Source organism: Phacochoerus africanus, chromosome 9 (assembly GCF_016906955.1).
Source record: "Phacochoerus africanus isolate WHEZ1 chromosome 9, ROS_Pafr_v1, whole genome shotgun sequence".
NCBI classification, from domain to species: Eukaryota; Metazoa; Chordata; class Mammalia; order Artiodactyla; family Suidae; genus Phacochoerus; species Phacochoerus africanus.
The window spans coordinates 90,664,353-90,677,838 of NC_062552.1; the positions used below are offsets into that span (position 1 = coordinate 90,664,353).

General features: G+C 38.3%; 1 protein-coding gene across 12 annotated transcripts in view; it reads left to right on the plus strand.

Moving 5' to 3' along the window:
* AKAP13 (A-kinase anchoring protein 13) overlaps window positions 1-13,486 on the plus strand; it is a 326,734-nt gene that overhangs the window by 157,554 nt on the left and 155,694 nt on the right. For all 12 annotated transcript variants that reach the window (XM_047797871.1, XM_047797877.1, XM_047797876.1 and 9 more), the window contains one exon: window positions 13,142-13,340. In XM_047797871.1, coding sequence (XP_047653827.1) covers window positions 13,142-13,340 — 199 coding nt within the window. The remainder of the gene's footprint in view (window positions 1-13,141; window positions 13,341-13,486) is intronic.

Below are 13,486 nucleotides of genomic sequence, written 5' to 3' on the forward strand. Positions count from 1 at the left end.
CCTCCTATTTAGCTAGGATTTAGATTTGCATTTTGAACTTACACAAATTTCTTTGTTTATGCTGTAAATATCTTCTGGGATCTTTGTATAAATATACCTTTTTACACAGTATGTGCTCATATGAAAGTGATTTTTGTTGGTTAAGATATGAGTGTTCAGCAGAGTATTTCTTAGTACCTTTTTAAAAAAGGTAATCTAAAGGAACATTTTGCTTTTAGTTTTTTATTTTCAGCTCATTAATCTATTTGAGTTACTGTGCTGAGTTGCTTAGGAATAGACTGCTTGGAATGAATAAAAAACTTGTAATTTGTCCCTCATTCATCCCTTAACTCTGTGAAACCTTGGTTGCTTTACCTGAATTTTGTTTTCCGTCTATATTGCAGAACATCAGTTTTGTCACGGAGTATTACAAATGATATTTATAATGGAAGCACTCTGAAAAACTGTGTCTGTAGGTGTTAAGAATGTAAAATGTGGCAGTCTGGAGAGGTCTCATAACACACTGCTGTTCAAAATGAGGCAGACCCTGGATCAGGGCTGATCTGCTCTTTGTCACTGTCCATGATGAGAGAAGTATAAAGAATAATGAGAATATGTTTTTAGTAATTTGGCAGTGTAAATTTATATCTGTTGAGTCTGTTAAAACTTTGGGCTTAAGTTTAGTATCTTGTAAATTTCAATTTTGTCCCTAGGAATTTTTAGAATTTTTCCTTCTATGCTGAATTGGAAATTAAAAAAAAAAAAAATCTGGTCCTTCATGAAATAGTTTGAGAAGTTTTTGTCTGACACATTTAATCTGCTTACAGTACAGTGCACTAATCAGGGATAGTAGATCAGTGTTAAATGTTTCTGTGAAAGTAACAAATTAGAGGAGAGAGACCTGAAAGAAGTCACATCTGGTCTGTGAGAGACATTGTCCCTTTATTTTGATCCATTTTACTTGTCTCACTGCTTCTAAATAAGATTAATCCATTTTATCAATTGAATTAGGAAAAGTGCTGAATAAGGGCAGTGGGGTTTGTACAGATATACGAGATCATTAGAAGCCTATTGAACTTGTTAAGTATGGGTTCTTAAATTTTAATAACAGTAACCTGTCAAGTGAACTTCATGCCTGAAGATGAGAGTCCCTCGTAAACTAATGAGCAAAAATTCTTTCTCTTTTTCCTGAACTGGAAAAGCTCATTTACAGAATGATTTCATTGTGATCAAAGTTGTTAGTTTTTGTAAAGTAGAACAAATAGCTTATCTATAGAATCATGGAATCTTCACAGGTTGGAGGCCTGTTAATCAACTGATTGTAATGGTCACCAGTACATCGGAGTTTGGGATATATATTTAGCTCTTTAATCTTTCTGTCGTTATTGAGTTTCAAAGGCTTCTCAGAAATAAGGCAGGAAAACATAGATGTGCTTTCCTTTCCCTCCATTATGACTGGGATATTTGAATTGGTAAACCATAGGGTTGCTCTTTGATTTTGTTTTATGTGTTGGCTACATGAGAAAGCTAAAGAAACTAGCATTTTGAAGATGTGTTATCTCTCTTCTAGTGGTTGGATATTGGACTTTTCTTCCTGATCACTTTTCTGTAATCAATCTGAAGTTACTTTATACAGTACTGTTTTTCTTCCCAAGTTTCAGGTAATTTTGTAAGCTCTCTCTTTCCCCGTCTGAGAATTTAATTTTAGTCAACAGTGATAATATTCTCCCTTTCAAAATAATTCTTTTATGCCTGTGTTTCTCATTCTCATTAAGTAACAAGTGTTTTGTAGGCAGAGGACATAAGTAGTTATTAAGCTAGTAACTGTCATGAAATAGGTGAAGAATCATAAGTCTGTGTGAGATCAATCTAGCTTTATAAATCCAAGTAATACTTCAATAGGAATCTCTGCCTTACTTAGCTGCCCTCAGTCACCTGAGAGCGAGAGTGCTGAGAGAGGGGAGGGCATTACTTGAGTGAGTAGAGATTGGTCTGTCTTGGTTGTTTCTTGACTGAAGTTCTGTTTGAACTGTCTGGTATTGTTCTGGGAATGAGTTAAATGTAACTGTCCGAATCCAAGCTCAGACTTCTGTGTTGTGCTTTATTTCTCCATGTTCCCTTGCAGTAGCTCTTGGTGACACCTGCACTAAGCAGTCTCTGTCTTCTGACTTAGGCCAGAAGCAAGAATGATAACAGGGAGGGAAGAATTAACATTTTTAATTATTTATTTATTTTCTTATTTTTTTGTCTTTTTATCTTTTCTAGGGCCGCACCCACGGCATATTGGAGGTTCCCAGGCTAGGGGTCTAATCAGAGCTGTAGCTGCCGCTGGCCTACGCCAGAGCCACAGCAACGCGGGATCCGAGCCACATCTGCGACCTACACCATAGCTCATGGCAACACTGGATCCTTAACGCACTGAGTGAGGCCAGGGATTGAACCTGAAACCTCATGGTTCCTAGTCGGATTCGTTGACCACTGAGCCACGACAGGAACTCCAAATTAACATTTTTTTAAACAAGTTATGCGTAACAAAATCATTCACAATGTTGTCACCACACCACAGGTTTGTGTCATTATCACACAGTACTTCCCAGGTTGCATGAAATTTCTTAAGTAGTTGCAGCTGATATTCCATTTGGTCTTCTGATATTTTCACTTCACGATACTCATCTGTTTCTCTGGTCTTTCGTATTTTGAGGCCCTCTGAAATACTTTGCTTATCACGAGTATTTAAGCCATTTGATATTGAATGTTAATTTTAACCTTTAAAAAAAAACTAGAAATTAATGAATGCTTCAGTGAGCCTTGGTTTTTTTCCCTATTGATTTTCACTTCTGTTAAACTATAGAATAAATTCCAGGGAATTGTATAATTAGGTCAAAGGGTATATAACAACTCCCAGTATTCATTGCAGTCTTGTCAGCCTTAACTATACATTTCTTTTTTAAATGAATTGGCACCTGAAGGTTTCTTTAATATGATGTTTTACAACCTTGGCTGTGCATTAGAATCACATGAGGATTCTAATTACACATTAGAATCTCCTGGGAACCTTTCAAAAATATTACTGGCTCTGGGCCACCCCTAGAGATTTTTATTTAATTGGTGCGAGGTGTGATGTAATCTGGACATCAGGCTTTTTAAAAAGCTCTCCAGGTAGTTCTGAAATGCAGTTTAGATACGAACTTTGCTTTAGTGGGGAAATCAGACCTAACATTTTATCTGAAAATTAATTCCCAAGTTATTTGTTGAATCAGGTTGGTGGCTTAAACCTGATTAAGAAAGAATCAGTAACTAAGTAGCTTGATCATATCAATAAATATTTAGATGTCACTCTAGTATAAACTTTAATTTTTACCGACTCTGTGGGTATTGGTCTATTAGCTATTGATACATGTAACTAATATGGTAGGATATTAAAAATTATTTTTTAGGATCTTGAAAGCAGTGCAATAAAGTGACACTAGAAAATATGGAACTCTAGCTATTAGAGGATCAGGATATCCCAGAAGTCATGAAACCATGGAGTAAGAGAGCCCAGGTGGCCCCTCAGAGTGAAAAGCAAGAGAGAAAAATGACCATACCCCATGGCCATAGTACACAATATAGAACTTGCATCTCTAATACTTAGATCCCCTCCCCAAGTACATATATTAAAAATATTTGGTTTGTTTCATGAGTCTCCATTTTCTAGTGCAAAATAGGCAGCAGAGGTAGTTTTGTGTTGTGGTTTAGAATGTCAGCCTAAATTCTGGCTTAACGGACTATTTGGCAAGTTATTAAAGTTCTCACAGTTTCAATTTTGTCATCTGTAAATTGGGGTAATAATATCTTCCCTCACAGGATAGTTAAATAAATATAAAACACATAGCTCAATATTTGATAACCTTGTCAAATAATTAAATTTAGCAATAAAAGAGATGGGTTATGGTTGTACCCCTTGCTTGTGGAAGGAAACAGAACCTAATATTTAATGATTTACTTTCTAGTCTCATATATATATATACACATATACATACATACACACACATACATATGACTGTCTTTATCCACATATCTTTTAATCCTTGAAACAACTCTGTAAGAAAGCTAATGTTGGAGTTCCTGTGGTGGCTCAGCAGTTAAGAACCTGACTAGTATCCATGAGGATGTCGATTCGATCCCTGCTCTTGCTCAGTGGGTTAAGGATCCGGCTGACTGTGGATGTAGGTCCCAGATGCGGCTTGGATCCCGTATTGCTGTGGCTGTGGCGTAGGCTGTGGCATAGGTTGGCAGCTGCAGCTCTGATTCAATCCCTAGCCTGGGAGCTTCCATATGCGTCATGTCATGTGTGGCCCTAAAAAGAAAAAAAAAAGAAAGAAAGCTAATATTATTTCTAGTTTTTTTTAAAAAAGCAGGTGAAAAAACTCTGGCTCCTAGAAGCTAAATAATTTGTCTTAGATCAAACCATGGTATAAATTAGATTCTACACAGACTTCAGTATCCATGCTTTTTGCATCATGCTGCCCAGTGATTATCCTCTGGAGAAATCTGAATTCAGTGTAATTGGATAAATTTTGGTGATTTGTTATGGTGGGTAGAATATTTTTTCTTCTTAGGAAAAGATAGTTTCTGATTTGTCTCAGTTTTACGGAAAATATGGTGAATAAGTTGGGTGTGTCATATTTTAAGAAGAGTAAAGGAACAAATGCCCAAGTTGATACTGTCCTTCATGTGAGTAGAATATGCTCATTGTGAAAATAGCTAAGTAATGAGAATGTGGGCTGTGCCATTTGTCCTACCTGCACTTGGTCAGAGTCTCATCAGTGGTTGATTTGCTCATTCTGTGAGTAAGCTCGGCAGGGGTCAGACTTTAGAACTTTTCACCAGAGGATGCTTGTGTGTTGGCAAATATTCTGCCTGGGATGGACGTTGTTTTAATTTGTGAAGAAATGTTTTCCCTAAAGGCCCTTTGCGCCATGCTGCCTTCAGGTGACCCTCAATACCTCTTGCTGTGGCACCTAATGAGTTCCAGTAAAGTCCAGCCCCTTTCCACATGAAGCAGTGCAGCATTAAATGGTCCTGCAACAGGGATCCAGATCTGTTACTCCTTACCTATTCATTGTGCTAATGTTTATTGACTGCCTCTTGGGTTACAGACATTATTACTTTGTTTTCTGTCCCCTTTAATTATTACAGCAACTCTTTCTGTCCTTTTACAAACCATGTTACATACTCAAAGAGAGTACATATCTAATACCAGTTCTCACTTCTTGGAAGTTGGTAAAATTTGTTATTTGAGATGAGGTTTGTCAAAGTCTGATGGGTGTATTATATCTTGAGCAAATGAATTAATGTTTTTGAGTCACAATTTCCTTTCCTCTGAACTAGGAATAGCACTTCTCTGAAAGACTGATATGAGAGTTAAATTGTATGATATATCAAGGTGCCTGTCTCTTAGTAGGTACCCAAATACTAGTTTCTTCTCTGCCTTAGGTACTGGTAGTCATCGAACAGTGCTACCTCTGTCTTTTTAAAAATTAGTATTTTATATTTTTTTTGTTTTGCAGTTTTTCAAACTCATGGAAAAAGTGCAAGAATAACATAGTGAACTGTTGTGTATCCTTCATCTAAATTTACCAGTTGTTAACACTTTCTTATATTTGATTTATCTGTGCATGTGTAGCTAGATGAATTAGAATTTTACTGAACTTTTTTGAGAATTAAGTTGGCAATATCATGCCCCTTTATCCCTAAATATTTCAGCATATTCTTATAGCAGTGCAGTTATCAAAATCAGATAGAAGATTAATATGATTATTTAATACATAGTTTATATTCATTTTTTCACTAGCAGTGAAAAATATCCTTTCCAGCAATGATTTTTCCTCCTGATCTTTATCATACACTGAATTCAGTTGTCATAGCTTTTTAGTCTCCTTTACTAGCTTGACCTTTTAAGACATTACTGTCACTGTCTTGGGTCTTACTAAAATTACTGCTACTTTAGGTTATCTGTTCCTTCACAGAGAGTGAGTTCTTAGAGATCTCAAACCATTCGTAAACATCTTGAGGATAATAGAAGCATCTCTCTACCCTTCTGCCTGGGAGTGAAATCCCAACAAATATTTGAGTACCTACAACATTGGGTTGGGCGATGGAACAGGGTAGTGAGACCCAGCAAGTCAGAAGGTCCTCCCTAGGGGTCACAGGTGAGTGGAGAGAAGGTTACAGTGTGGGGCAACAGTCTTTGAGAGCTCAGAAGAGAGACACTGCTTTTTGTGTCCTGCCAGGCACTCAAGATAAAATTTCAGCCCAAGAATGGCTAAAAACAATATAAATTGCCTTATTGACAGGATGATTGAAAGTTTCCAGATAGTCATGACGGCAACTCTTTGTATCTTGAAGTCTGTTCTGGGCTCTGGTTGAATGTAACAATTTAAGCAATCCTAAGAGACCCCAGTGCCATCCGATGTCATAGTAATGAAATAATGTCTGTACTGCACACTTGGCGTAATTGACAGCAAAAATACCTTTTCCTCCCTTCAAAGTGGTGGTGTCCTCGTTGGGGTGAAAAATGTAAGGTAGTAGAGATCTCTGTAAACCTTCCTGAAGCCTTTACACTCCTTCATCTACAGATCTTCCTTTCACTCATTATTTAAAGAGCCTCGGTTGAGGCTGCAGCGCCTCTCGATTCAACAACTGAAATAACCAGAATTTCTAGTGCATTTGTGGATGTGCTTTTCTGGTCCTGCCGGGTTTGATTTGATTATGTAAGGTGTGTGTGTGTGTGTTTCTAAGGTAAATTTTAGATACGCATAGTCCTCTCCTTGATAGAAACACAAGGCTGAAGGCCAACTTAATTACTAACTGTGGGCCTACAAAAGGCTTCTAATGACAAGAATGCAAAGTAGTTATTCTACAAGTGCAAAGAAGACTAAACAAGGAAAATGCCTTTGAAATGGGAGATGTGGTACATAAAGAAAGTCTGTACTTTGGAAATTACAGAATGTTTTTGTATCCACTCCATGTGGTCTAGGTGTGAGCCCCCCAGGGGGAAAGGAAGATGGAGGGAGGGCTGGACTTGGCCTTTCCTTTCCTGTCCTGGCCCCATCACCAGAGCAACTCTGTTTCTGCTTAAGGTTTGTGTTTGAACCTGTTTAGCTACTTAAAGGTTTAAACACTAGTGTCTTGGGTGTTTTTCATTGAAATCTATATAGAGTGTCTGTGCTGCCTTTTCTCCTGTACCTGTTGTCCATTTGTTGCAGGCTTGGGGACCCCAGGCAGATGTTCACATTTGCTTAAGCAGATGATGCTGAGGCTGGCTGTTCACTTGAACTGCTTATATCACCCCTACTAGTATCCAGAGGGATAGTTGACTGTGTTTATACTTTTGTGTTACCTCTTTTAAGATGTACATTTTCCCAACTTGTATCAAAATTTAATTCACGAGGGTTTTTTTTTCCCATCTTAGTAGTATGTAAAATGATGTTACTTTTACAAGCAATGATAGCATTGTAATTTTGATGAAATATGGTAGATTTAGTGTATAAAACGCCACTCTCATAAGGGTAAAACTCCCATAAGATTCTTTTTGCTTTTTGTTTCCATGGAGGTGACGGCAGCACCAAGAAGCCAAACTGACCATCTCACAGTAATATACGTTTTACCTTAGGATGTGTATTCACATTTATCCCTGAGAAAGGTAATCATGCTTTTTCTGGTAGCCCTGACGTCTAGCACAGTGCTTCCCATTTAGCTGTTCAGTAAATGTTTCATTGAATGATCTTTGAATATCACGTTGTGGGAGAAGACCATACAAACAAGATTCTAGTTAGGAGTAATTAGAAAAACTCAGTTGTATGAAGAAAAGTAATCATAGCACATTACTTGGATCAACTGTGGACAACAGTTCTGGCTGCATGAGGAGGCAGACACTGAACACTGATGCAACCAGAATTATAACCATTATGAGGAGGAAAGGACAGGATATATGCGTATGTTTTTAGGGAAGGGAAGCAGATAGTGAGCTGAGTCCTCATTTCTGTATTGGAAGTCAATTTGAAATGCCTCATCAATCTCAGTTTCCTCATTCCCCTTCTGTGCGCATGTTTATGCTTTGAGATTCTGTTGTTTGGAGATGTGTAGTTTTACCCCAAAATGTTAGGCCATGTTTTCATTTGTTACTAAGCCAAAAAAATTAGTAATAAGGAGAAATTCTTCATATTCTCTTACTTTTGTATTCTGTACTTTGTCTTAAACCTTCTGTAAATTGCAGTTATAAGAGACACCCTCCCACACTTAAGGAGCCTGTAGTCTAGTGAGGAGGATAAGAACATAAATAAACTATTAAATAGGCCAAAGAGGTTTCTTTGTTTGTTTTTAAGCAACAAGAGAGTAATATAATATGTGTATTCGGAGGGGAGAAAAGATTCTGTGTTTGCAGGGAGAAGAATGAAAAAAGAGATCAGGAAACCAGACTCTAGAAGAAGGTGGGTTTTGGATAGGCTGGTATCCCTGGCTAATGAAGTGTGCTCGAGAAATGCATATGTACAGTCGGGCTGCAGAATAGGATATAAAAAGATTAATTTATGAAAAGAACATCAGTGCTTTAATAGAGATGTTGCTGACCTTGCAGAAGCATGGCTGATATAGCATGGCCTGTGAACATACCAAGAATTGAGTGGCAAGAGAGAGTTGTAGTTCTGGCTCTGCTTATTAGCTGAGTGGCCTTGGCCATGAAATTCTGTGGCTCTCTGCTTTATATATCCATACAGTAGATCTAGGCTGCTCTGCAGAATGTTTAAGAGAGAAAGCCTTGGTGGTATGGGGTCACACAGTACATGCTTCACTCTCAATGCAAAAAGAACAACAATGAGTTTTGTTTCACAGAGCAAAACTGTTGATCAAGAGAATGACTTACTTTAAAATTTTCTTTTTTGTGTGTTATTGCTCTAAAACAGTGACTTGTGGTAGACTCGAAGAGTGATGGATATTCTAGGGCAGTTAGGCTGTCACAAGAGTGGCTGCAAGAGTCCAGATAATTCTAAGTCTGAACTAGAGCAGTGCATATAGGAATTGAAATAAGGTGTTGCATGGGAGAAGCATTGCAAACACAATATCAACAGAATGTTCTGAACAAGGGGAATGGTGTTACTAGGGATAACAGTGGTTTCATTTATGGAAATAAGTTTGGAGTTGCTGCTGCTTTGGGGAGTGGGAGAATGTAGAATTGAGTTTTTGATCCCTGGCCCTGCTCAGTGGGTTAAGAATCTGGCATTGCCATGAGCTGTGGTGTAGGTTGCAGACGCGGCTCGGATACTGTGTTGCTATGGCTGTGGTGTGGGCCAGCAGCTATAGCTCCAGTTCGACCCTAGCCTGGGAACTTCCGTATGCCACAGGTGTGGACCTAAAAAGACAAAATAAAATAATAAAATAAAGAGTTTTGAAATTTGAGAAAGCCCACTGGAAGTCCTGGTAAGGATGCTTATCCAGGAGTCAAAGGGTGGGGCAGTAGCTCAGGGATACTTTGAGGCTAGAAAGAGAGGTTTGGGAGGTGAACTGGGGCTGTGGGAAAGGATGAATGAGAGAAGACCAAATTGAGGAAGGTGATGTATGTTCACATCTAAGAAGTGGGAAGAAGAAAAAAAAAGTCAGAGAAAACAGTGGATGAATAGGATGGTTCTTTATGGTTGACGAGTGAGAATAAATTTCAAAAGAAAAGTCAGGTCACGATCTTTAGATTATATGGAACTCAAGGACAGTGGGGACAAAGAAAAGCCGCTGGACTTGGGGATTTATTTTGTCAATGGAGACCTGTGGCAGAGAAGTTTAGTAGCAGTGGAAGGGAGCAGGGGCCAAATTGCAAAGCCTTTAATTGTTTAAATGGCTGGGAAGGAGGTGGAAAGATGGGGAGGGCAGGCAGAAAGTGGTTCAGTGGGTTTATAGCAGAATTTCTCAACACCAGCACTCCTGACACTTTGGGCTTGATGATTTCTTTGTGGCAGGGAGCTGTCCTATGCATTGCATTTTCTCCCCCATGACAATGAAAAATGTCTCCAGACATTGTCAAATATCCCGTGGGGTCCAGATTCCTCAGCAGACTGCTGGTCTGCAGGGTTCTGTCATACACCGCAGGAATCCTTTTTCCTGTCATTGCTTTGTCTACTGCTGAGGTTTTCATTGTACTTGTAGGCAGATGGGGAAGGAGCTAGTCCAGAAGCAGGTGGAAAACCAGAGGCATCCAGAGGATGATTACTGAATCAGACATCTAACGAGGGTGGGAGGAAACAGAGCAACCCACTGTTTAGAGAGGCATCCTGAAGTTAAGAGGGGATGGACAGAGGCATTTTCTGGTGGATGAAGATGGAGTTAGCTCATGTTAGATGGCCGCAAGCTTCTCACCAATAAGGGAGAAAAGGTCACCTGAGAATGAAGTAGGAGAGGTTCATGTTGGGCCTTTGAAGAAATTATAGAATGTTTTGGTAACCCCCATAGGGATGGGTTAACACACATGAATAAAAAGCATTACAGTGCAGCAGCAAGGCCTGACAGAAGGGTGACTTTAAAATATTATTTAAAACATTAATTAAAATCCTAGAGAAGAAGGAAACCTATAACCCAACCACCCTGACACTATTTTTATTTGTGTATTTTACCTATCTATACTTAGATTTTTCTCCCTTTTATTTTGCTGAATATAGATGCAGTGTTATTGAAGTGTTATTTCAGTTGTATTTAATAGCCACATAAGAGTCAGTACATCTGTTCTTTAATTTACCTAACAGGCCACTAATTACTGTCTTGGTTTGGTTGTTTCTAATTTTTAACACTATTGTTTTTAATCTTGCAGTAAATCTTATTCATAGAGCTTCGCCACATTTTATTAGTGGACCCTCTAAAGGTTTTATACAATGCCGGATAAGGAGGAGGAAATATATTGGCTTAAATGTCATCTCAGTGAGGTTTTCCCTGACCCCCACATTTAACATTTCAACCCTCATCTCTGCTTTGTTTTCTCCACCACACTTGCTGTCTTCCAAAATACTAAGTGTCGTATTTATCTTGATTGCTTTTATCACCTTTGCTAAGTTTATAAGCTTAAGCAGGACAAGGATTTGGATTTGTATCACCAGCACCAAGAATACTGGTACCATAAATACTTACTGAATGGGTGGGGTTTACCCAGACCTACAGGCGAGATAGGTTTGAAGAGTGTCAACAGCAGCAGATATTCTTGGAAACCAGTGGGAGAATAATTGCACTGACTAGTCTTTGGTTTCTGGATGGGCTAGGAAGCAACAAAAATACATAGGGATGATGAATTTGGAGATCGAAGGATTAGCCCTTGGGCAGCAAAAGCACATTCCTCTGGAAGAAGAGCATAGGAGAGACAAATAGACAAATAGTTAGTGGTTGGTTACAGAGGGAATTTCTCAAGGTTTAGATATTAGAAAAGAAGCAGTTTGAGAATTAATAGTGGTGGGGTTGGTATAAAACCCCATTTGCTGGGAATGAACTATATCACCGTTTAAAGACAATGTCAACCTGAGCTCCAAAGCTAAAAATTGGAGTGTCCTTACAGAGACGTTGCCTTCTCCTCATTTGATAGAGCTTGTTGGCTTCTTAACTGAGTCATTTAATTGAACTTTTAAGCGACTGTTGTACAGATACTTTTCTATTTGAGATCACTTTACTCAGTGTAGAGCAGCTTGATAAATATGTAAAACATTTAGCACAGCATGTGTTAAGTTCATTTTAAGCAACTGTTGGGGGAGTCACTGTTGAGTATGAAAATGGTACTGGTTTTCTTTTGAAGCAGCCTTAATTGTTACAGCCAGTGTGTGACTCTCCAGTTTGTTATAGGTGTTAAACTATAGATATTTTTAGCTTTTGAATTCCAGTGATTCTCTGGTGAATTGTTAAGGACTGACAGGTATGATTTAGTAGACAAAACACTGGAGAAAGAGTTGAAGTAATGTTTCCTTTTCATATTTGTCAGCAGTTGGCATGTCTATTATGTCTTAATTCTCTAGTTTCTTCTATTTTAAAACATAATAATGGGAGTTCCCTCTGTGGTACAGCAGGATGGGCAGTATCTTGGGAGCCCTGGGACGCAGGTTTGATCCCCAGCCTGGCACAGTGGGTTGAGGATCTGGCATCGCCGCAGCTGTGGCTTAGGTTGCAACTATAGCTCAGATCTGATCCCTGGCCTGGAAACACCATATGCCTTGGGGCAACCAGAAGAGTAAAAAGAAAAATAAAGGAAACAACAACATGATAATGATCTCAGACACAGCCTTCTGCCTTCTTCTAGAATCTGAGCTACTTTACCAGGGTACTGGTTTATTAGAACCACATAAAGAGATTGAGACCTATCCCAGAAATGCCTTTTTTTTTTTTTTTTAATACCCATGCCTTTGTTGGCTTTATTTGAATACGAGATATATCTATGATGTAGTGATGTGAATTGAGCAAATTGTTCATTTCTTTAAAAAGTTAAAACTTAAAGTTCTTGGAACTAAGTGCCTCATTCAGAATAGGATTTGATAATTATATTGACTAGTATGATAAGCATAGTATTAGTTTTTCTCTGTATAATCAACTTTGAGAATTTGAGGGTGCTTCCTCCACCTGTTTTAACAAAAATGGGAGTGTCCTTACATGGATGCAAGTAATTAGTTCTTCCCGTCCCGATATTATCAACTGCAGTTAGCGTATGGTATAACCCATTTTAAGAGAATGCCATGTTTTTTGTTTTTTGTTTTTTTTGAAAACCAAGCTAAAATCATCCTCCTTACATTTCTTCATTATTTCATTGTCGGCATAATAATAACTGTTTTAGAATCCTGGTCTTCTCTTTATCTTGATCAAAAGAAGATCCTTAGGAAGGAATCCTGTAGTTTTCATTTAATCCATTTATGATCTCTGGTGAAGAGGATGGAACAATAAGTTAGATGCCTGAATTACTGGGGAAACTGTACAAACCAAATTTCTGCTGCAGAGCCTCAAAGAGCATCAAAGTTAAAAATTTTACCTGAGACCTCAAGGGTTAAACCTATGGGAAGCAGAATATATGTATTATATATTAATGTATTATGTGATAATAGTGTATATATGTAATTTATGTATAAATTACACACACACACACGTAAATTAACCAGAGTTTGCTTATTTCCAGGGAGAATGCTGGAGAACCAGACTCCTGGAGCAGCTTATCCTATGAAATCCGTTATGGAGACTGTTCTGTGAGGCATCACCGAGAGCTGGATGTCTATACGTTAACCTTGGAGTCTGAATCACACGGAGAACCCCCGCTTCCTGGAGATAGTTGCACTGGACATATTTTTAAACTTATGAACATCCAACAGCAGCTAATGGTAAGGAAGAAAATTTCCATTTTCAGTGCTTTTGTGCCTCTCCCCACCCCTTAATGAATGTTGTTGTGATTGAAACATAAAGCTGTTTCCCTCACAGCTTGTGAAACCTGTAAAGTAGTTTTATCTGTGTTATATGTTACCACTGA